The 23904-nt window shown below is 36.4% G+C and overlaps 1 protein-coding gene across 2 annotated transcripts in view; it reads right to left on the bottom strand.

Moving 5' to 3' along the window:
* Nucleotides 1-23904, bottom strand: part of Slf1 (SMC5-SMC6 complex localization factor 1) — a 70758-nt gene that overhangs the window by 17751 nt on the left and 29103 nt on the right. For both annotated transcript variants that reach the window (XM_059276582.1, XM_059276581.1), the window contains exons 6-14: nucleotides 17708-17851; nucleotides 16277-16417; nucleotides 15346-15489; nucleotides 13084-13218; nucleotides 12175-12228; nucleotides 10716-10874; nucleotides 9823-9986; nucleotides 7887-8015; nucleotides 7115-7280 (exon numbers count right to left, since the gene is read on the bottom strand). In XM_059276582.1, coding sequence (XP_059132565.1) covers nucleotides 7115-7280; nucleotides 7887-8015; nucleotides 9823-9986; nucleotides 10716-10874; nucleotides 12175-12228; nucleotides 13084-13218; nucleotides 15346-15489; nucleotides 16277-16417; nucleotides 17708-17851 — 1236 coding nt within the window. The remainder of the gene's footprint in view (nucleotides 1-7114; nucleotides 7281-7886; nucleotides 8016-9822; nucleotides 9987-10715; nucleotides 10875-12174; nucleotides 12229-13083; nucleotides 13219-15345; nucleotides 15490-16276; nucleotides 16418-17707; nucleotides 17852-23904) is intronic.

Genomic DNA, 23904 nt, shown 5'->3' with positions numbered 1-23904 from the left:
TCCTATCAGGTCAGAGTTCATGCATGCAAACACTGCTACTTCTTCCCACCTGGACTCAGAAGCTTGGTTCAAATCTGACAGTTGCAGCTGTATGGCACGGGAAGCTTGCAGCTAGACTAACAGTAACAGCAGTATCAATGGAACCCCTTGCATGACCTGAGGAACTAAGGGGTAATGCCAGTCCCTTGAAACTTTGCAGAAAAACAATTCTATTCTTTGTAAAGCTGATATGCAGACGTGACTGAACACACTAAGTTAGTTCTTTCATATCATTCAAGTTAACAAAAGGGTATGAAATTGATCCCACCCACAGACAAACACAATGTATTTTGGAATACTAGTAGTGACAATACTTAGAAGAGAAATCAGTGTATTTTGATATCTAAAAATATGTCTCAAATAGAATAATTGAGGATCACCTAAGCCCCAGATTCTAAAACTGTTGAGTAGAAAATAAATGTTAGTCTATGGAGGTAAGCTGCATATAAAATCACAATCTAGCACTCTATCAATACCAAAAAACAAAACAACAACCAGTTGGGACTTTCCCTTAATTTTACATAAATCAACATACACCTATATCTGAAACCTCAACTTAAAATAAATATTTATCTCTTTTCTTATTTGCATAAGTGTTTTGCCTGCATGTATGTAATTGCTTCATATGTGTGCCTGGTGACCACTGGCGTCAGAGGAGGGCACTGACTCCCTGAGACTGGAGTGGTTCTGTGGATAGAAACTGAGTCCTCAGTAAAATTAACAAGTGCTTTAACTGATGACTTAACCTTCCAGCCTTAAAATTAGCATTTCTTAACGTATAATTTACCTCAGCATTAATATATTAAGGAGTACAGATATGGGTAAAGGTCTCTTGCACTGACTTGGAGGAATAACCTCTGTAGTTATTTTACTGTGTGTCAGCTAAACATGGCATGGAGTGTTGTTATGTGGGTCCTGGAGATGGAACTCAGTCATGAGGCTTTGTGGCAAATGCCTTTTCCTGCTGAGTCATTTTGCTGACCCCAGTGTTACTGTTTTCTGGGATGGTAGATATGTATGCTTTGGAAACTGATTATTAAGAAAATGGCAAGTAAACCATCAAAGGGGAGGAAAAAGGCCTGTTTGGAATACTGAAATGTGTGCAAAAGCTAAAAAAGAGAATATGAACTGCCCCAAGAACTAGCAAAAAAACAGACATGATTTGCATCAGACATGCACCCACCATTAGAAAAACTTTCTAACATGTAAAACTCTATTACTATACATTCTGTCAATACAATTCTCCTTTCTCTATTAGTATAAACAATCTGTTTATTAATCTTCCAAATCTACCAAAAGTTGACTACTCTGTAATTTAGAACAAACTACCAACTTGGCCTTTGGCTACTTGTGACTGCTACCACTACCCTTTACAAACCAGTCTGTTGGAAAGATGTAAACAGAATGCACACAGGATGCCTCTTCCTGTTTTACACTCTGGTCTTAGAAATATGAGAAAGTTTGTTGCAGTAAACTTGACCTCTCTTGCCCAACTGGCTATCATGCTGTCAGTAAGATACTTAAACTCTTTAATTCAAATTTACTTACTTTAAATACAAAGCGGCATCCATTTCTACCTAAGGATATTGCAAGGACAAGTGGGACTAACCAGCAAAACTTAAGAAAATGTGTACCTCCTCCATAATCTTGACATGGCTCACCTCTGCTCTTTGCCAAGGAGAGCCCAAAGCTTTCTCAGATTAATGACAATGAAATTCACTGCCATTCTGTCACTCTGCAATACTTACTGATTGACATTATGACAAAACAATATTAGCATAAACTGAGGACTTCTGTTTAGCTAATGACTTAAATTGAATGCTTCAACTCAGCAAATCAAGAAACAAATGCTTTACAGTACAGAAAATGATGTCTGTGAACATGCATGGAATTCTTGAAATTGGAAAGTACTAAAAAAGATTTAATTAAGTATAAGAATGATTCCTAACAGAAAGGTATTTACAATAAAAAATAAGTTAGTAAATTCAAGAAATTTAAATGTTACATATAATACTAACTAGCAAAATTTAAAACCAGTTTTTATATTAGAACTGATGATACCATTTGCTGCAGATTGCTTCTCAAATAAATAAAATTATTTATAAATTTGAAGAAAAACCTTTGAGTTATAAATATGTATAAATCTATTTCTATTTACTTATGTTTCTTGCATAACCTTTTATCTGTAGTTGACTGGTGCTTTAGTAAAACTGTGAAAACATTAGTTTTATTGTTTTCAGTTTTAGATGAGCAATATCACTTACGTAATCAAACAAATAAAAGGAATTCTATAAGGTATATTTTCTATTCTAAGTGATTATATTGAGTAAAAAGAAAAAGACAAACAGTAACTTATAACAATAAGCTTAAGATTATACATTCTATACTGAACTGTCAGTAAGATACAATTACTTGGTTGAGTATTTTAAATTTCTATGCATTTGCATGGTTACACTTTCATTAAAATCAGATACTTGCCGGGCGGTGGTGGCGCACGCCTTTAATCCCAGCACTCGGGAGGCAGAGCCAGGTGGATCTTTGTGAGTTCGAGGCTAGCCTGGGCTACTGAGTGAGTTCCAGGAAAGGCACAAAGCTACATAGAGAGACCCTGTCTCGAAAAACTAAAAAAAAAAAAAAAAAAATCAGATACTTGGGGCCAGTGGGACAGCTTTGTGGATAAATGCGCTTGCCACCAATCCTAACAACCTGAATTTGTTGCCAGTTATCTACGAAGTAAAAAGAGAAAACCAACTTCTACAAACTGTCCTCTGGCTTCTATAATCTCTAGCATCTGTACACTCGCATACATGTACACAATATAAAAAGGCAGTTAACTAAAAAATAGATACGCTCATACTTGGTGACCAAGAAGTCCAGCTATACCTAGGAAGAATTTTACTGTTTGTGATTGTTTGACAGGGTATTGTGAACTCTGCCCTCTGGGCATAACATGGCCTCTGCCTTCTTGAAATCAGAGCAGCTGTGATGGTATGCATCACCACTACCTCACAGAGGAGAGGAAGAGCTCCAAACGGCAGTGTACCAGATGCCCGGATTCCTGATCCTCCCCAGTATTTACACACAGTAATAGTTGTGTGAGTCATGGGTGGGGAAGCTTTTCTTCCCCATGACAATAGTCTGTAGGCTTCCTCTGCTCCATACGTAACTTCTCAGTCCTGCTCCTGTTTATAACCCCAATTAAAGTCACTTGCTCATCAAGGTTGATTTGTGTGCCAGTTACTTTGTTTTGTAGTTGGTGCCCTGTCTGGGGCAAACAAACATTTGTTCGTTATATCTGCAGGGAACCTAACACAATTAGGTCCAATTGGGCCAGGCTGACTTGTCATATAGCTGAGGACAACCTGAACTCCTGATCTTCCCGTTTCTACCTCCTACGTACAATTCAGATAAATACCATGAAGGCTGGCTTAAGATTTTTCTCTTATTTTTAAAATTCAGTGCTTGTGTTAAAGGAAGCCTGGGAATTCTGATGAACAGTTTTTGAAAACTAAAAATGTCAGTTGAAATACATAAAACATCTTTTGAAATAAGTAGTAAGTTATAAGAAATGTTACATCAAGATAACCAAAAGTCTGGTAAGAGTCAAGTAAGACTTAAAAAATTAATCAGGACTACCTTTGTCCTGATCAATTTTGGTGATTCTAACTGAGGGATATAGAGACACAAAACTGTAGTTTCTGTAATCTAGGGGAAACTGGTGAAAAAGAGGTTATAGACAAAGGCTTAACTCACAACAGGCCAAGACCTGGGGGGTTTCACTCTGAAAATGAGAATGCATAAAACAGTGCTACAAATATGTGAGTCTTATCTCATTTGGGCTATGCAGAGTCCCTCAGATACAGACACTGGGTTCAGGTTGGTCCTTCACTGATAGAATACCCAAGCTCTAGGCAGAAGTAAAGAATACTTACTGTAAAAAAGGTATTTTGGTTTCTGACAAACTGTTTCTACAAATAGTTATTAAAATGGAAATTAAAACAGGTCATAAATGATAATTAGTCCAGGAGAGAAAATAAAAGACATAGAGGGAAAAACACATAGATAGGAGACCAGGGAAATAATAATATAGGAAGATCCAAAAGGACCTCACACATGGAAATAAGCAGAACTGGCACAGATCATAAAAGAATTATTACTGTAATGTTCAAAGGAAAAAAGTAAAATTTTTGTAGTGTATTATAAATCACACACACACACACACACACACACACACACACACACACACAAAATCCCATCACAGCAGGAAACAGAAAAGATCTACAACTGGGAAGGACAAAAATTAAAATTGCAGTCAAAATGTTTAGAACATGCTAGACACAACTGAAAAGAATTGGTAAACCAAAGAGTTGATGGAAACACCATATTAGTAATTTTACAAGTACAGAAAAATACAGCACCCCCCCCATAAAAATGCATGACAAGAAGTACTGTAAGTCTAACAAACAGCAATAAATGGACCTCAGGAAATACTTAAAAGAAACTGGAAATTACATGGGATTTCAGTCTTTAAAAAGGACTTGGCTTTGTATTAGTTTGCCACCAGAGCTCTCGGCCTAACTGCTGGCTATGGCACAGTAACTCCTAGTTCGGATGGCATTAAAAAGAGGAAGAAAACCTACAACGCTGATTAAGCTTGACCTAGTAGGAGACAGAGAACACCATACTCTATAGCAAAAACACATTCTTGTAACTTGATTTCCTTTAGGTGCTCTCCCCCACCACAAAAAAAAAAGTCAGCCAGAAAGCAGAAAGTCACAGCCTTTTTTGTTTTGTTTTTCGAGACAGGGTTTTTCTGTGTAGCTTTGCACCTTTCCTGGAACTCACTTGGTAGCCCAGGCTGGCCTCGAACTCACAGAGATCCGCCTGGCTCTGCTTCCTGAGTGCTGGGATTAAAGGCGTGCGCCACCACCGCCCGGCTTCAACTTGTAAATCTTAAAACACATATCTCCTAGGGCTGGAGATACTGCTTGGTGGTAAGACTGCTTGGCATGCAAGAAAAGAAGGTCCTGGTTTCAATCCTTAGTATGATGAATGAAAAGAGAAATCAAACTTAACAAAATAAAATACTATTTAAAAAATAATCATACCCTACTTTAAATATATGAAATAAAGGTCAAGTTGTACTCCAAAAGTAATTTCTGCTAAACACAAGTACTAGAAACAAAGACTAAAAAGAAAAAGATCCCAACATTAGAGAAGACAGATGAGAGAACAAAAGAAATAATTAAAAAGTGTGAAACTAATGACATCATAAAAGAAAATTAGGCAATAAGGACCTATTCTGAAAGGTGAAAGGCAACTAATATTTACTACGACACACTCAAAATATTACCTGTTTTTTTTTCTTTATACCCTCACACAATTTTAGTATACAAAATACTCTGCATATTCCTCTTCCACCCACCTTAGAAAACAATATGTAATGGTATTACTCCTTGTTAATTAATCTGGACTGAATTCATCTTGTTATACAATTATCCAGCATGCTCCTCTGGTCCCCACATCACTACTCACACTTCCACAACACACCACTAAGTGTCCATCTGTACATCAACAACTACTGACGTAGAATGTGAGTACTGTATTTTAAATGTATTTCAAAACTTCCATCTTGTGGATGAGACTAAAACTTTTCTCTATACATTCTAACCAACATGACAATAAATGACTTGTATGTTTTAGAAGTAGCGAGGGGACAATAGTCCAATTCAGTTAAGAAAATAGACAGTGTGGAAGAGATAATCCTGGGTTTTGAAGACAATAAAACTGAAAATTTTATTTAGCTTTTGTGCCTTAGTATTCTTACAATATCATAAGAACAGTTCCACTTCATTGGATATAGTAAGAAATATGAGAAAATGTATAATAGTGTTTACAAGAGTAGCAAGGACAGCATAAGTGATAAGAATAAAAATGTCACTCATTTTTAAGTTTTCATAAACTTTAGTGAGTACATTCAAGATTTAAAGATAATAGGTTGCCATTTAATTGGTTTTCATTTCCCACTTGGTTTACAGTTTTATTCATTAAAAGGACATATTTGTGTTATGAATATAAACTGTTACAATGTGTTTTCAGGTGTACCCTACTTTTTAATTTATTTTTAATGATATAGTTCAACTAAAAGTGGCAGGACGGTGTTTCATTAATTCTTGGTTATGTTTTCTTTCTTTAAAATCCTTTACCACATCTTTCAATTATATATTCATTTGTATTTATTTTGAGACACAGTTTAATGTTTTATTATACTTAATGTTTCAGGATATTCTGAATAGGTAATACACTCTAATGTGTTCAGAATTTCAATGCAGGTAAAATCTACTCATGAAGAAAAGTTTCAGTAAGTTATCAACATCTATTAAGTTTTAAACACAAACAAAACTTTTTAATGTGGGGCTCTCCAAAACTGCAGAGACTAATTTCTTTAAACCATAATTTTCACAAAAAAATGAAATGTCTAAAAATAAAGCATTTAGCATGATAACTACAGACTTCACAATACTGAACACATAACTCTTCCTGGATGCTATGTCTAAATGAGAGATGAAGAACAATCTGCCCTCTCAGGATTGTTACTATGAAAGTAGACCAACTATGTAGCACACAGTAACATACCTGGGTTCAAATTTTTTCAAGGAGTTCAAAGTACAAAGGGAAGGAAAACATATGCTACTTCAAAGCATGAAAATCCCTCAGTATCTGCTTCCTGGATTGTTTCCAGGACACACCACAGATTTCACAATGTATAGATGCCAAAATCTATGGATGCTCAAGATCTTGCATAAAATACTCTGATGCCTACATATATACTTTACATCCTCCCATATGCTTCCAATCATCTATAGATCACAAACAACTAATACAATCTAAATGTTATGCACATGATTGTTATACCATACTGTTGAGGTAATAATGTTAAGACAGTCTGTAAATGTTCAGTAGAGACGAAACTTTTCCTGAATATTTCCTATATGCACTTTGTGAAACCTACAGATAAGGAGAGCAAACTGCTTTTTCTATAGATTATATTCTTTTGTAAAGTACTCCAACTTACATCATTAGACTTGCATTTTTCCTTGTGAGAATATATAGTCCATTCCAAAAGCATATTTACTGGTCTTGTCAAAAGTCCTGAAGTTTCACTTCCTGACCAAAAGATTTCAAGAAGAATTGCTTTTTCTGTTACCTTTAGACTCTGAGAATCTGACCAGTCACATAACCTAATGAAAATATAAACAAAAGATAAATTATTATGCCAATATAATCATGGCAGTATAATCATTATCACACTTATTTTGATAGGATAAGAATGTTACCAATTTTTGAGAAATGATAGTATATAAAAGAGCTATAATAAAGGACAAAATGTAAAAAAATAGCCTTACAGACTGGTTATGTCACACTAAGCAGGCAGTCCCAGTGCTGGAGGAGAGTCAAGCAGGTCTTTGGGGCTCACTGGTCACTACTCTGTGAGCTACAGGACAAAGAAAGACCGCTGTCTCAAAAAAAAAAAATTGTCGATATTCCTGAGGAATGACTCTCAGGTTGAGCCTTTGGTCTTTATATACACGCACACACGTGCACTAATATATATAATGAATGTGCACAGAAAAAAAATGGTCTCAGTTAGATACAAATCAGTAATGTATACAGGGCATTTAGGAATTAGAAAGAAAATGAATGTAATAAGCAAATCGTCACTGCCAGTGGGTTGTATTTGAAAACTGAAACAAAACTTACACAGAAACATAAAGTAAGAGACTTCTTAAAGACAGATACATATATAATTATAAACATAAAAAGTATTTCTTGTGATTAACACTTACTTTTGACTCAAATGCCGTACTTCGCTTTCAAGTAAATTAAAGAAAAACTTGAGCAATGTAAGATGGACCACCTTAGAACCAATATTTTCTGATATTTGATGACAGAAACCTTCATTGAAAAGGCAAGACCTGAAAAGTATGAACCCAACAATGTATTTCATAAAAATAAAGTTACTGAATAAATTGTGGACAAAATATTTCTTTTTTTAAGATTACAATTTTAACAAATTTAAAGCAAGCTTAATAAAAATTTTCTTTAAATTTCAATCATGTCAAATATAGAAGATTTAGTTCTTTTTTGTTGCTGTTTTATTTTATTGTTTGTTTTTTAAGACAGGATTTCTCTGTTTTGCCCTGCCTGGACTAGAACTCCCTTTGTAGATCAGGCTGGCCTTGAACTCACAGATATCCACCTGCATTTAGTTCTTAACACAAATCTAGTTTCTCTGGTCTCAATATATTATAATGTATCTAGCAACTATCAGTACTCTCCTTGTCCACTTCATTTCACTGATAATAACAAAGACACAGGAATTTCATCAAGTCCTTTTGATCCATTATGATTTCAGTTTATAATACTAATTATAGTATGCTTCCTTACCATGATTATTTTCATTTCCACTACTTAATAAATGGGCGTAAATGACTGCATATTTAGAGTTTTCAAAATTGAATATTTTATTTATATCTTCTGTCATAACCATGTACAATAGAACTTTAAATGATAATTGCTGTGTTCTCCTATGTACCTGAATTTGGCTTGTGCCTATGAGGAAAGAGTTGGTTAGCACAGTTCTATGGTGTACACCCATGCACACACACACATACTCACACATTAAGTAAACAAGTTTGTTACATTTTTTATGTGTGGATGTTTCTGCTTGCACCATATGTATCTAGTGCTAGCAGAGGTCAGAAGAAGGTCCGGGCATGTGGGTGCTAGGAATGGAGCCTGGGAGTAAAAAGTCTAGGACCCCTAAGCCATCTCTCCAGCCCTGCAGTGTGTTTTTACAGAGAAAGTAAGACCACTAATAAATGCTAAGACTTACAGAGACAGAAGTTAGGCAACGGTATTCATTATTTAACTCTCTTGAGTACTGGGATTAAAGGAGTGCACCCCCACACCCAGTAAAATGAACTCACTAATGCAGCAAAACTAGTTGCTGGTCAGCAAGTCTGTCCCTGTCTCCCCAGTGCCAGGATTCTAAGCATACTGTCAACATATCAGCTTCTCAAAATCAAAGTTTAGGGGACTGAACACAGGTCCCAGACCCACAGTCAAGAGTTAAAACACACTTGGTCCCAGTTAGTTTGCAACAAAACCTGGGTATGTTCTCAAGAAACTGAAAAAGATCTCACCTTTGCCTAGCTCCTCAAGTGTCTTTTCTCCCTTATTTGAAGGATATTTCTGGATATATAAATGAAAAACTCTTTCCAACAAAGGAAGACTATTAAAGTTATAGTACAAATCATAAAACAATAGTTAGTTTAGCTAGATGGAAAAAAAACAGAGACTTTCGGAGATACTCAGAAAACAAGAAAGGCCCGGGGAAATGACACAGTAAAAGTAATGACAGATCTGGGAGACAATAAGTACTGGCTGAAATTCTAATTCTAATTAGAATAATATAAACCCCTAAAATAGATATTTTTATAACTAAAATCTGATGCTTATATACAATAATTTTTCTTTCAAATATATATAAATTCATAATTAAAATTTGGTACTATTCTATTTATTATACTTAGTTTTTTAAAATATTGACAAACATGATCAATATAAAGTTTGTCCTTTTCATAAGTTTTGCAACAAAATACAAAACACAAGCATTCATATTTTTTCTAAAAATACAAGTATACTTTTTAAAATCAATTTCTAAAAAACAGTCAAACGACTATTAGACAAATACGCACCCTCATATGCCAAACAGCTTACCTGATCAGCACTTCCACCAGAGACCAGGCTCCTCCCCTACAGGCTGGACACTGAAAGAGCTCTAGGTAGTACCTTAGCATGGCTGGCGACTTCCAAGGAGGGTGCAGATGGAGAAGAGCCGACAATATATGAAAGTACCGACCAGAGAAGGTGTCTATGCTATCCTATTATTTAAAAAGAAACAAAAGAAAACACTGTAGCTAAAACAGTTCATCGGTTAATTTAGTTTAAAACTAGAGCAGTGACTCTAGCCTACTCTTGCGATTAGACAATTATATCAGTTTGAAATAACAGGGAAGGTTATCATGTAGCTCTATACATCAGAAAAGGTTAAGTATTAGGGGTAGCATAAGTGAGATTTTCAGATAGGATGATAGATTAGGAATCTCAAGGAACAGTTAAAAGAAGCAAAGGTGGGAACTCTTCATGTTCCAGCCTTACATGTATTCAACATTAATTACCACAGCATAGTTTATCCCTGTTATGGTATAAAATCAGCACTCTGTTCAACACGATAGAAGGCTACTTCTCCATAGATACAACTAACTGTTTTTACCAACTACATTCATTTAATCTGTATACCACAAATAAAATGACTATTACTGAAAGCATTTTAGCAATCTGATACCATAACCTGACATTTATGCCACAGTAAAAATAGGTAACTTTTTGTCTTTTTTTAATTGAACAATATTTCTTATACAATATATTTCGACCATCCATTTACTAGGTTAAGTCATTTATAGTAGATAAATATTGTTAAAAATAGAAAAAGTGGTAACAAATGGGTACTATACTTTCTAGTAAAATGGGATGTAAAGAAAAATCACAATTAATATTCACATTTTAGCACTCCTTAAAAAAATAATTCTAAGTGCACAAGGTGTCCTTACCTGCAGAACATTCTCTAGAAGGGCATGGAGGAGGCACACAGGAGGGACATAATGGGCTTGCAAAGAGGAAAGTTCTTCAATGGCTTCTTTAAAGAACTGTCCCTCTATGAGGCTTTCAATTAAGTTTAATATCCCTCTGGGGAGCTCTGCATTTTTAACCTAAGAAAAAATAATTTTATGACTGAAAGAAGGAAAGTTTACCTCTGAGACCAGATCTTGAGTGAGTGGAGAGCCTCTGTCTCCTCTACAGTGGGGACTCCTGTCCTTACCTCTGTCTCCTCCTCTACAGTGGGGACTCCTGTCCTTACCTCTGTCTCCTCCTCTACAGTGGGGACTCCTGTCCTTACCTCTGTCTCCTCCTCTACAGTGGGGACTCCTGTCCTTACCTCTGTCTCCTCCTCTACAGTGGGGACTCCTGTCCTTACCTCTGTCTCCTCTATAGTGGGGACTCCTATCCTTACCTCTGTCTCCTCTACAGTGGGGACTCCTGTCCTTACCTCTGTCTCCTCTACAGTGGGGACTCCTGTCCTTACCTCTGTCTCCTCCTCTACAGTGGGGACTCCTGTCCTTACCTCTGTCTCCTCTACAGTGGGGACTCCTGTCCTTACCTCTGTCTCCTCCTCTACAGTGGGGACTCCTGTCCTTACTTCTGTCTCCTCCTCTACACTGGGGACTCCTGTCCTTACCTCTGTCTCCTCTACACTGGGGACTCCTGTCCTTACCTCTGTCTCCTCTACAGTGGGGACTCCTGTCCTTACCTCTGTCTCCTCTACAGTGGGGACTCCTGTCCTTACCTCTGTCTCCTCCTCTACAGTGGGGACTCCTGTCCTTATCTCTGTCTCTACATGGGGACTCCTGTCCTTACTACTTGACAGACTGCACGATGTCTGAACTTTCCTCGTCCCAAGCAAGTAACATGTATTACTGTGTTTCATAACTAGAAGGCTCTCAAAAAACCAAACAACAACAAAAACTAGAAGGCATGTGAAAGTGTTATTAGCTGTTTCTTTATTGTTTTTCATTGCCTGAAGGGGTAAGACAAACTATTTCTCTGAAAGAAAGTCTTTAAGAGGCAATGTTTGCCTTACAAACCTGAGAATAACTGTTTCTAACTGGAACCATTCTAAAGACCACATACAAGAAAATAATCCATTTAAAAAGAATGAATGGTGATAAATAAAAGAAAATATTTCAGAAGTATTGGATCAAGAATTTAACACAAAAGTAGTAATTATAAAAGTTATGAAATATGAAAAAAGTATATACTTCATCTATAATGAGCACTAGGTACATTTTTTTTCTCAGCACTATTGATAGCTGTGTTGAAAAATTTTTTGCAAGAGAATAATTCTTCCCTACCCCATATCTGATTATAAGTAATACATTACCTTAAATCAAAATGACGAAAAATTACATTTCTTTTTTGACCCAAATCACCATCCAACTCCAAGTCCCTTACCTCTACATTGTATACAGGCTGTTTATCTACTGTGATGCAGTTGTATCGAACAGCCTACAAAACAACAACCATATAATTAAATTTTAACAGTTTAAGTTGAAAACTATATTTCAGCCTACAAAGCACAAAACCTTAGCCAAACATTCAAAACAGATTCAGGAACACATTAATAGCTATAATTAATCTGATGCTCATTCTGGCTCAGATTAGTAACTATCATCATTTTAGGAATAGCATTCTCATGAACAGACCAGTTCTATTGTCTCCTCCTCAATTAAAATAACTTCAGGTCATTTTCACTTTTGAGATCTGAAGTTGCCTATTCTCCTTAGTACTTTATAATTAAAAATATAAATGCAGAGAACATTTTATATAAAAGTCCAATGGGGAAAAAAGTGAGTCACATTTTCTCAACAATCACACATAAAAACCTCTTGTATTGTTTTAAAATACCTATACTTGTAAATTTTTAGAAAAGATTATAGTGAAAAATATCTGCAACAAATATATAAGATAGCATCCTGATTCAGGAAAGTTCTACAAAGATATCCAATAAGCAAGCCAATAGAAACAAGACAAAAAATTGGCAAAGCAATAAACAAATTGCTAGTGAAGCTATAAGACGCATTGAATTTTGTTACTAAAACATGTAAATTCAAATGATAATTGTGTCTGGCTTCTATTCTAGAAATGTAAAGTTAGAAAAAGAGGGCTCCTACTTTAACAAGAAAAAATCAGAGATGCAAAGCACAATAAGCCAGCCTGAAGTATCAGATTTCAAGTATCCACTAACACACAGCACTCCCTAAATACCACCAAGTATCTGGATTCAAACAATCCATAATTCAAACATACTTCCCAGTCACTTACAGCTTACTAAAGAAAGAGTTATAGTGTGATAAGCATTACCTGAGCTCTATATATGTCTCTGTATATCTGCTTCTTTAAGGCATTTTTTACTTCCGTGAGATCCACATTTGTCTTAACATCCTTGGTTTTTGACTCATTGGCATAATCAGTAAGAAGAGAACTCTTCCTTTCTTTCTACACACATGTAAAGAAATTCAGATACTGTATTAAAGACAGTACTCCACACAGACAAAAATACAGGACTATAAAAAACCCACTTATATTTTGTGATTTTGTTGTTTGTTTTTAAAGCCCACACAGCGATGTCAAGACACTGCATGCCAGGCAAACGCTCGACCACTGGGCTACATCTGCAGCACCTTAAAAAATTTTCCTTCGAACCTATCATCAAACCAAAGTCTAAACACAAAATTAATTGATGTCCTTTATATTCCTTCTATACATAACCTGAAGGTAACTTTATACATAACTTAAGTGTACCTAGCCTGTTTTCCTTGGTCCATAACGTAAGGTAAAGCATAGATTTTCTACTTTACATAAGAAGTTTTCAACATCATGTGCCACTGACAAGGACTTGTTCTCAAGTGTTTCAGGCTTTTGATTTTTGGATTTAGAATGTTCAATCTATACTTGGAACATAAAATAAAGTTACATTTTAGGAAAAGCTTATCTAAGAAAAATCCGTTTGAAAAGGGAGATAATTTTATTATAAATGGTCTGTATTCTACCAGAGAAGAACAAAATTAGAAACAATATTCCCATTTGAAGAGATTTTACGAACTATAAACAGATGTAGTTTACTGTGGTGTTTTCCACTTAAAAAAAAAAAAAAAAATCTGCCCCAAGGGTGCTCCTACCAAGAGCCAAAGAGCACCAAAACCAGACACGAGAAGCCCTCTTCGGAGTTGTTGGCCAGGGGACTCCCAAAACACACAGCCTACTCCTACTGACCTTGTCACCTGCACCCTCTGAGAGGTGGATAGTAATTCCCTATTGCTGAAGACACCATACACTTCAGAAATTCTATGCAAGCTTCACAGGGAGGGAGGCAACCAACAGGCCTATCCAGTCATGAAGCCCATGAACATCATCAAAGAACAGCATGGCACAATAATCTTAAGGATACAGTAGTGGCATGCAGAGCATGGCAGGAACCAACAGTTTTCTAATTGGACTTAAGATCCACTCAACAAGAGGAAAATTGTGCATAGTACTAGAAACCTACATAGCGCTAATGAAGTTAGGGTTATTGGAGGAGAATCTATACTTCTAATTTACTAAGTCAGCATAATCCCTAAGAGCAATCTATATTTGTTCTAATACCCACAGACAAGGGTAGTCTTCACCCCACATCAAGGAAACTTCTCTTTGCAAAAGACAGGGACCATTACAGAAAACCACATTCAATCCATATGTAGAGTTGTAGAGCCCAGTCCCAACCGATATGCCTACAGTACATGCATCTAAGGCTCAGGGAACCTGGAGGAAAAGGGGCTGGAAAGATTTTAAAAGTAAGAGGGATCAGGGAGTTTATGTGAGATTGTGTGTCTCCTAGTAACATCAGAAGCTACACCCATAAAGTCTAAACATGAGCTGAATAAGGAAGACACCAATGGGCATGCCAGAATGGATGGGGGAAAGCCCATGAAGCCTCAGTCCTACAGAAAGAACTTTAGGCAACTGAGGAAAGCTGGGAGTGGAAGAGGCGTTCTTCCCCAGGCAAACACACAGCTCTTGGTTGTCCAGTGCCAACAGGTCAGCCCTAAAAGCATCTATGCAATAAGTAACATTATAAGGGCTGAACAGGTTAGAGTTAGGAATATATATGTTCATGCAAATACATATGTGTGTGATTATTAGTAAATAATTAGTGAAAAAAGAGGTCATGAACTTGGAGGAGAATGGGGAGGTGTATATAGAGAGGAAAAGAAGAAAACGTTGTATTTATATTATAATTTCAAAATTTTTAAATGTTAAAAAAGAAATTCACCTCTTTTCCAGATCTTTTTTTTCTTTTCATGAAAAATTTAATTTGAGAATCATAATTAGCCCAAATTTCCTTATGTATCCATATAAAAAGTTTTGATAGACCACACTTAATTATATTATAATGTATCTAATATAATAAATGTATATATAATAAGTAAAATAATATATAGAAGTAAAATAATAAACATTATATTACATCAAAGGTTGTTCCAAAGTATACAGAATTTAATATAGCAAGCACCTTTAACAGTCACGCTGCCTATCTAGATCACACAGAAGGAAAACTTAAGAACACACATCCTATCACCTCACCTCATCTCTGCCATGCACGTGCTTTTGAAAAGGACTTCTAAGTGTGTCATGCTCATCATCAGTTTTGCAATATCCTTCTTTTTTGTTCTTTTTCCTCAAAATGTAAGTCCTTTGGATATTTTTAACTTTTTTCTTAGTTTCTTTCTGTATTTTGACCACAATTAAACAAAGCAGAATATGTATTAAATGTTACAAAGTCAAAATAAGCTTTTAAAATGTTTATGTGTTGTGTAGGGCTTTCAAGGACGTGTAACACATTGATCAACAGAGCTCTATACACAGGAAAAGCTCACCCACACGAAGTGTGTATACATTAGGAAAAAACATTTGGGAAAATGCACATTGTTCTGATGATAGTAACTTCATTCCTAGGAATACATTCTCAGCTAGGAAATCCTGGAACCTGTGTACCAAGAGCCACTTGTTCATAGCAGAACTGTTTGATAATCTCAAAACAACCAATCAAATACTTAAAGAAACAAAAAGAAAACCAAATGCTTATGAACAGCAACAACAAAAAAATGGATGAGTTTAAAAATGCAACACAACTGAACAACAAAACATATAGATGAAGAAAATGTCCAAAAATAGTGTGACCTACAAACATTCATTTACAAGCAAAACTGAATGCCATTTAAAATGAAAAAAAAGGGAAAAATAACGTAAGTTCTAAAATAAGGGACACTTCCAGATAAAAGGGAAAAGTTACAGTTAGAAAATGACAGAGATGGCTGAAAAATTGGTAAGACTGGTTCTTTCCCTGGCTAATGACTTCATAAAGTGGCATTTTTTTCTTTCTTTAAAAACAAGGTATAAATGTCTTATAACACTTCTATACATGTACTCCACAAGAAATTTCATGACTCACATTGTATTTAGTAAATTTAGAAAGGATTTAAAAGATAAAATGAATTTTTTGGTGAAAATTTACCTGATTCTCATGTGTATGTCTTCTGAATGTATTTCTCTTTTTAACAGATTTCATATCTTTTCTGTAGTCTCTGAATTTTTCTTTTTTGTGTTGACTCAGAGCAAATCTATCAACATTTTCATCATGATTTTCCATTTTGTTCTACATGTTTATAAAATTAATATACTCTGGGTTAGTACAGCTTCAACAGAACCAATGGAAGACACAGAAAACTTCAGGAAGACAGGCTTTATATAACACAAGAGATTAAATACAAAATGCAAAGTGATTTTTAATACATCCTCGTTCTACAAAAAGGGCTAGAAAACAAATGCTTTAGTTTGCCATGTTTTACAAACAGTAAGTTACCAGATATACTTAGTTAACCTGCTTATTATTCATATTAAGAAGTATTACAATCTCTTTTCTTTGAGGCACGAGAAATTTCTATGCTAATTTTATGTACAACTTCCTAACTTTATTTTAATAATTTCCTTATATTTTACAAATTATCTTTTTATATATTTAATAACATGAAATCTATTTTGATAACCTCATCATTTTACATTCCTTGCTGTATGCAGCAACTGTTCATACTGCATTTAGAATGTATTATTTTAGACACATCACTTCAAAAAGCCTTACTAAACATGCACATATGATTATAGAAGGGAGTCTTAAAAGGCACACAAATAGCACTGTATTTAGGAGTAGGAGCAAAAAGGCCAATGTATTTTAATGTTAGTTAAACTTGTCATGTGATTTAAGAAACTACAAATTTTAAAAACTTCCAAATTGTTCCTCGCATGAATACAAGTTTCTACTTACACATAAAAATATTTCAGTTTAGACTAATAGTTGCTGAGTGATTGATTTGATAAACTAACAAACAGACCTATTACACATAGCATGAACTGAACATTAGCTTTTCTACAGCAGAACCAATGAGGCTTTGTTGTTGTTGTTGTTTATCACTAATGTCTGTGACACACTGCTGCACAACAGCTTCGGTCTTCCTGTTTTGTTGTTTTTTCTGTTGTCTTGTTCTTCATGTTAATACAAGTTTATTTGTGTTAAGCTCTGTTCTGTTCACTTAGTTACATGCTTGACTTTAGACTGCTATGAACAGAGTGCTCAGGGATGAGGAAAAGTTCTATAAGGCACGTGATACAGCAAGCACACAAGTTTTAAGTGATTAGCACATACTGAGAAAATACCACATTTGAGGAACTCAACAATTCTCTAGGCACATATGCATTATTTCAAAGAGTCCTAAAACATAGACTTACAAAAACTTCCCCATGTCCTCAACTCATGGCCTAAAAATATAAGGTTGATATACTCGATTTCAGATCCCAAGATTTATAATTTTTTTTTTTAATCCAAGAACGGGCTCTCTTCTATAATTCTTTAGGAAAAAGATCAGAGAATATTTAATTCATGAAATTTTACCTGGGTTCTATACATTCTTCTGTCTCCAGCAGCTTTCATTTCAAGAAATCCTGTGTCTTTCTTAAGATCTTTGCTTTTTTCTTGATTGCTGTATTTGGTCCAACCAGAACTAGTTTGGGAATCTTCATCATTCTGAATTTCTTTCTGTATGTGAATAAAAAAGTTTAGGCCATTAACTAAGTATAATAATGTTATTATGTACATTTATTATATATATTTTATGGACTTCAACTTAATATATAATTGCATATACTGTCTGATAAAGTCTTCCTAAAAGAAAGATTATAAAAAACTGGTAAAATATTTCAAGGAACCAATACTTATAGCAAACTTTCTAAATAATAGTGATTTCTGTATGTCACATACATACACAAAAAAAAGTGAATGCTTTGTCTAGTAACTGCTATTTATTGAGGAATCAAGGACAAAAATATTTTATATAGCCTTATAAACAGATACTCAGATACTAAAATTTGTCCATACTAAAAATTGTCCATTTATAGTCAGACTTCCTTGTCTAGTAACAATCCTATCTGAGTCATCTAGGACCAAAACATTTTATACACAGCCCTATGCAAATTAAAGTTACAATTCAGGGCTGGTGAGAGCTCAGTCAGTAACCTGTCTACCATGTAAGCATGAAGTCCTGTATTCAATCCCTAGAATCCAGACAAATAAAATAGCTTTGTTTGCTAACACACACTCAGAATCCAACACTTGGGAGGTAGAGACAGGTAGATCCTTGGGGCTTGCTGGCCAGCTGCCATAGTTTACATGGCAAGCTCCAGAAACCCTGTCTCAAGAAACAAATATCAAAGAAAGAAAAAAACAAAAATGCAAATAAAACAAAACCCACAAAATAAACAACAACCAAAAAATAAGGTAGACTGTTCTTAAGGAATGATATCTGAGGCTAACAGCTAGCTCCTCACAAGGTGGCCTCTACACTTGAGAGTTTACCTGAGTGCATATATACATACCTCCACACAAAGTACAATCTAGACTTAAAATTTGTCAAGTTGTGGATAGACTGTTTACCTTTCAGCCTTTCACTGATAAGATTTCTTTCTCATTTGCAAGATAATTCAGCACCTATGTTACAGAACAGCACCTTTACCTTCTGCTACTGCAAACAGTCTTGAAAAAAAATCTGAATTGAGTTCATAAACCATTTTCTAAGTCTTTATAAAGTATCCATGTAATTATACATATAATGTAGTGGCAGGAAAACAAGCTAAAAGTAAAGGTGAGCTCCTAACGGTTCCCGAGATATCTCTGTGCAAGTGTCCACATGCTCACATTTGCACAGAGAAGTGGAAGACCAACATCTTAGGCAATAATTACAACGGAATCTAAACCGTCAGCCACACTGCTTCCCCTTCAGCAGACAGTAATTTTGTAGCCCCAGAATAACCCTTGAGAGCAAGTGATGGAATTTCTACATCAACTCAGAAGTTAAGGTGAAAATTTAGAAAAATAAGAACCTCTCTTTCTCCCTTTTAAAGAATCATCTTAAATACATAAACAATTTCTATTTGGAAGAATTTGCGGCAAGAAAAAGTTTGTTTTTTAACCTCACATGGTTGAAAGAAGATAAATCCCTAGCCTGGACAAATAAATGGTTAAAATCAGGACTAATTCTACAAAGATTTCAGTTAAACAAAATGCAAAGGAACATTTATTATCATTAGCAAAAAGACCAGAAACATAATGTTTACTTTTTATCCTTTTCAAGAGCTACACAAGAGATCTACACATTGGGGTGCATTATACAAGTACTCTAACTTAAGGATTTAAGAATTAGACACTGATACATAAAATATGACATGTGAAAAACTTAAATTGAAACAATGTTTCATTATACAGCGAAAGATAAGGCTGTGAGTTCCACTCCCAGGGGCAGCCACAGTGGCTGGGCTGGCTCCACACCACTGCTGCTGCATCTCCAAAACACTGGGCTCCTGGGCTGCAACTGGACTTCACCTTCCTTGAGAGTCTCTCCTGGACTCTCTTCAGGAACCTGAACCATGCCAGACAGTGCCAAGCCTCAGTTACTCTCCATGAGCCCTTCATGCCTTCAAAACCAGTACTAGCTGGGTGACTCTTACAATAACTAGCTGAGCCACCAGCAGGAGGTAAGACCTTGGCTGTCTCTGGACCACAGGTTCTGTGTTTGACTTTGAGTTAACACTTCCCAGAAGACTTCACCTCAATAGTGCTGGCCTCTTCTTAATCACAGCTGATTCTTCAGCCCCAGCTGCCTAGCATCTATTGTCTCAATAAAGTGAAGGTTTTACTTTAGGTTCAAGTTTCTTGTTAATCATAGCCAAATCTTCAGCTCCAGATGACCAGACACTATATATTCTTCAAGCAAAAAACTTGGTAGGGTCTTTGCTTTCCTCTGAAACTTCACACGCCAGGACTCCGTTATCTGCACTGCTCTCAACATTCTTACCTTCCAAGCTCACTGAGCTCAACACTCAATGGTTTTTCTAGCCCCAAGTTCCAAAGTCCTTCCACAATCCTCCCAAAACCAGCATGGTCAGGTCTGTCACAATATCCCACCACCCTGGTTCCAACTTGTCTTAGGGTTACTATTGCTCTGATGAAACACCATGACAAAAAGCAAGTCGGGGAGGACAGGGGTTTATTTCACTCACACTTCCATATAACAGTTCATCATCAAAAGCAGTGAAGGCAGGAACTCAAGCAGGGCAGGAACATGGAGGTAGGAGCTGATGCAGAGGCCATGGAAGGGTGCTGCTTGGTGGCCTGCTCATCATGGCTTGTTCACCCTGCATTTTACAGAACCCAGGTCCATCAGCACAAGGATGGTACCACCCACATTGAACTGAATTTCACTCCAATCACTAATTAAGAAATGCCCTACAAATGGATCTTATGGAGGCATTTTCTCAATTGAGTCCCCCTCCTTTCAGATAACTCTTAGCTTATGTCAAGTTCACATAAAAACTAGCCAGTACAGTGGTGGCGTGTGTCTAACATCCCAGCACTGGTGAGACACAGGCAGGCTAATTTATAGGGTTTGCTAGTCAGCAAGCCTAGCATATTCAGCTATCCGCAAATCCAGAAAGAAACCCTGACTCCAAAAAGCAAGGTAGATGACTCCTAATGTAGGGAGCAGAGGAAGTCCTGAGTGAGTAAAATCCTGAGTAAATGTGTACTGTTGACATGGGCACAGACATGTCAAGAAACCACAGGCTCAGGGATGACAAAGTCTTCCTCTGGGTACCAAATACAAGTAGGGACAGTGTGTACAGAAAATGTGCCCCATAGACTTCCCCTTCCAGATATTAATACCCTGAACACTGCTCCCCTACAGAGAGTGGTCCTACAGAGATTAGCTAAACCTGCCCCCTTGATCCAGCTATAAACCACAAACCTTGCCTCCATGCTGTATGTAGTAACCCTGCCTCCTTGTTCAGCTGTACGCAAAACCCCACCTCACTATTCAATTATACATAATAAATATGCTGAGTTTAAGGGGTACTGCAGCTCCTTCATCTGAAAGCTGAGACCACCCAACCCCCAGCTTTTCTGTGTCCATCATTCCATCGTTCCCTCAATGTCTCCAGTGAGGTCGAAATCCCAGGAGCCACGCATAAATGTGGCTTCCTGAGGGACAACATCTGAAGATGATCTCTTGCCCACATCCAAATACACATGAACACACACACACACACACACACACACACACACACACACACACACATTTGTGTACAAAATCTGTGCAAGCTCAAGCCAGACAATATCTCAGTACCAGAGTGTGAGTGGGCATGTAGTCCCATGCTTAGCTGAAGAGCTACTAGCAATTTCTAGCTGCTGAGAAAAGCAGGACCAGTTTTCTGGCATATCAACCACACTTCATGGCAAGCCCAACACCCATAGCAAACTGGACTCCAGGGACTGAGAGAGGAAGGAAGGGAAGAAAGAAAGGGGGGTGGGTAAAGAGGAAGGGAAAGGGAGAGGGAAACAAAGTGCATAAAGTAGGGTGGGTAGGGAGGTCGGAGTGGACCTGGGAGGAGTTAGGAGTGAATATGATCAAACTACATCTTTAACTCAAAGAAACAATAAAAATATTATTTAAAAAGAATGTTAACACAAACTCTTCTCTAAACTAAAATACCAATATTTTCTTCAATTTATTACTACTAGATTTATAGAAATTATTTTAAATGTAAATATTCTTTTTTTAAAATTCCTTACTTTACAAATATTGTTTAGCACCAACTAGGTTTTAAGCATTGTAAAGCTTTTCTCCACATCTATTGTATGGAAAGAAGTTCACATCTAGTCTATTTTATGCAGTATAGTGCTGTATGTCAGTGTGTAATTAAAAGTCCACTGATTTATAAAGTCTATTGTATGGTGATGTTTTATTTGTATTAAAATGTCATTTGTATGTTAATAAATAAAGTTGCCTGGGGGTCAGAGCTATTAGCAAGCCATAGGAAAGCAGGGTAGTGGTGGCGTACGCTTGTAATCCCAGCACTTGGTAGGCAGAGCTAGGTAAGTCTCTGTGTGTTCAGGGATAAAGCCAGTATTGGATACACATGCCTTTAATCTCAATACCAATCATAGAAAACCTGGAGGTCTATACAGACAGGCCGTGACGAGGCCGTCACGTAGTTGGGTTTACAACCAATGAGAAGGCAGAATAGAAATTCTATATAAGGACTTTAACACAGGAAGTAGCTCTGGTTCGGAGAGATAGGACCACCGCAGGAGGAAGGGTAAGGTTTTAGCTCTTAGCTCTGACCTCTTGCTTTCTTCTTTGCATTGGTTCCGTGTTTCTTATTTAATAAGAAGGTTGGTTACATCTACACTATTACCTAGGAATACAGCAGTGGAAATCCTAGTTAGCCTACCTTGTTTTTTCAGATGTCTAACTTAGTGTCTGTCTTGGATCAGGTGTAAATACTCTACTCTCAAGTCTAATTCTAATATCCTGCCAAGGCATTTGCCACACAATTTGAATAAAAGAATTCATGAGACTGGATTTGGGATTAATAACAAGATTACGAACTTGAGAAATCAAGTAACAAACAACAGTGTTTAAATGCTACTTAGTTCTTAACACAGACTATAGCCTTTGAAAAAACAATACAACAAAAATAGAGCTCATCAGTGCATAGCTCACCTAGCTCAAGTGGGCTGGAAATCACTGTGCAGCTTTTACTGGTCTTGGATTTGTGATCTTTTGCTACAGATTCCCAAGTGTTGGGATTATTGATGTGTAACACTATGCCTGACTATACCTTGATTTTTTTTAGGCCAGGGGTGGGGGTGGATCTTTTTCTTTTCTTTTTGAGATTATAAAACAGTTACATCATTTTGCTTTTCTCTCATCCCACCAAACCATCCTTGCTTATTTTCACATTCATGGCTCTTTTCCCCCCACTAATTGTTACATGCACATATTTGTATGTGTATGTATAAGTACATGTCCTAACTAGAACCTGCTCAGTTTGTATAATGCTCCTTGTATGTTTTTGTACTTTCAGGGCTGCCCATTTGGGACTGGATAAGTAACTGGGCTCTTCCCTGGAGAAGACTCTTTCTCCCATTCTCAGCATTCCTTAGGTGCCTGTAGTTCTCTGTGCACAGCTGAAGCCTAGCGGGTTTTCTACCATGCACTCTGGTGGTGGTCTATGTTTAGGCAGTCATGCTGGTAAGACTGTGTGGAGCAACTTCTGACAGCAGTGAAGAGAGGATCTCATGGAAAACGCCCTCATCTCCTGGGTCTTAGAATCCTTCCACTCTCTCTTCCTCAGGTTCCCTGAACCTTAGGTATAAGAACAGTTTTATAAACGTTTTTCTTTGACTCTTACATGGAAATTTCACAATTAACTAATATCTTGTGACATTTAAATCCATTACAAAATTTTAACTACTTACAGAAAAAGTCAGTGAATGAAACCTAAAAATAACCCAAATGAGAGATGTGGCAAATGGGATAGATTTTAGTAAAGAAAACAAAATTCACTGAGTGGTGCTTTACTCTTATAATATGACAATTATGGGAAGTCAGGCGATTTATTTAATTCACTGTACCTCAATTTCATCAACTTGAAGTGGGATAGTTATAATTCCAACTGCATAGAAATAGAGGTTTAAATAAGAAAGAGAGTGTAAAGTGATTAGCATAGTGTACACAGTGATCACTGTCGGCACGG

The sequence above is a fragment of the Peromyscus eremicus genome, chromosome 11, assembly GCF_949786415.1.
Source record: "Peromyscus eremicus chromosome 11, PerEre_H2_v1, whole genome shotgun sequence".
Lineage (NCBI taxonomy): Eukaryota > Metazoa > Chordata > Mammalia > Rodentia > Cricetidae > Peromyscus > Peromyscus eremicus.
Note: the sequence above shows the minus strand (reverse complement) of the source record. Positions and strands in the feature narration are given on the sequence as shown.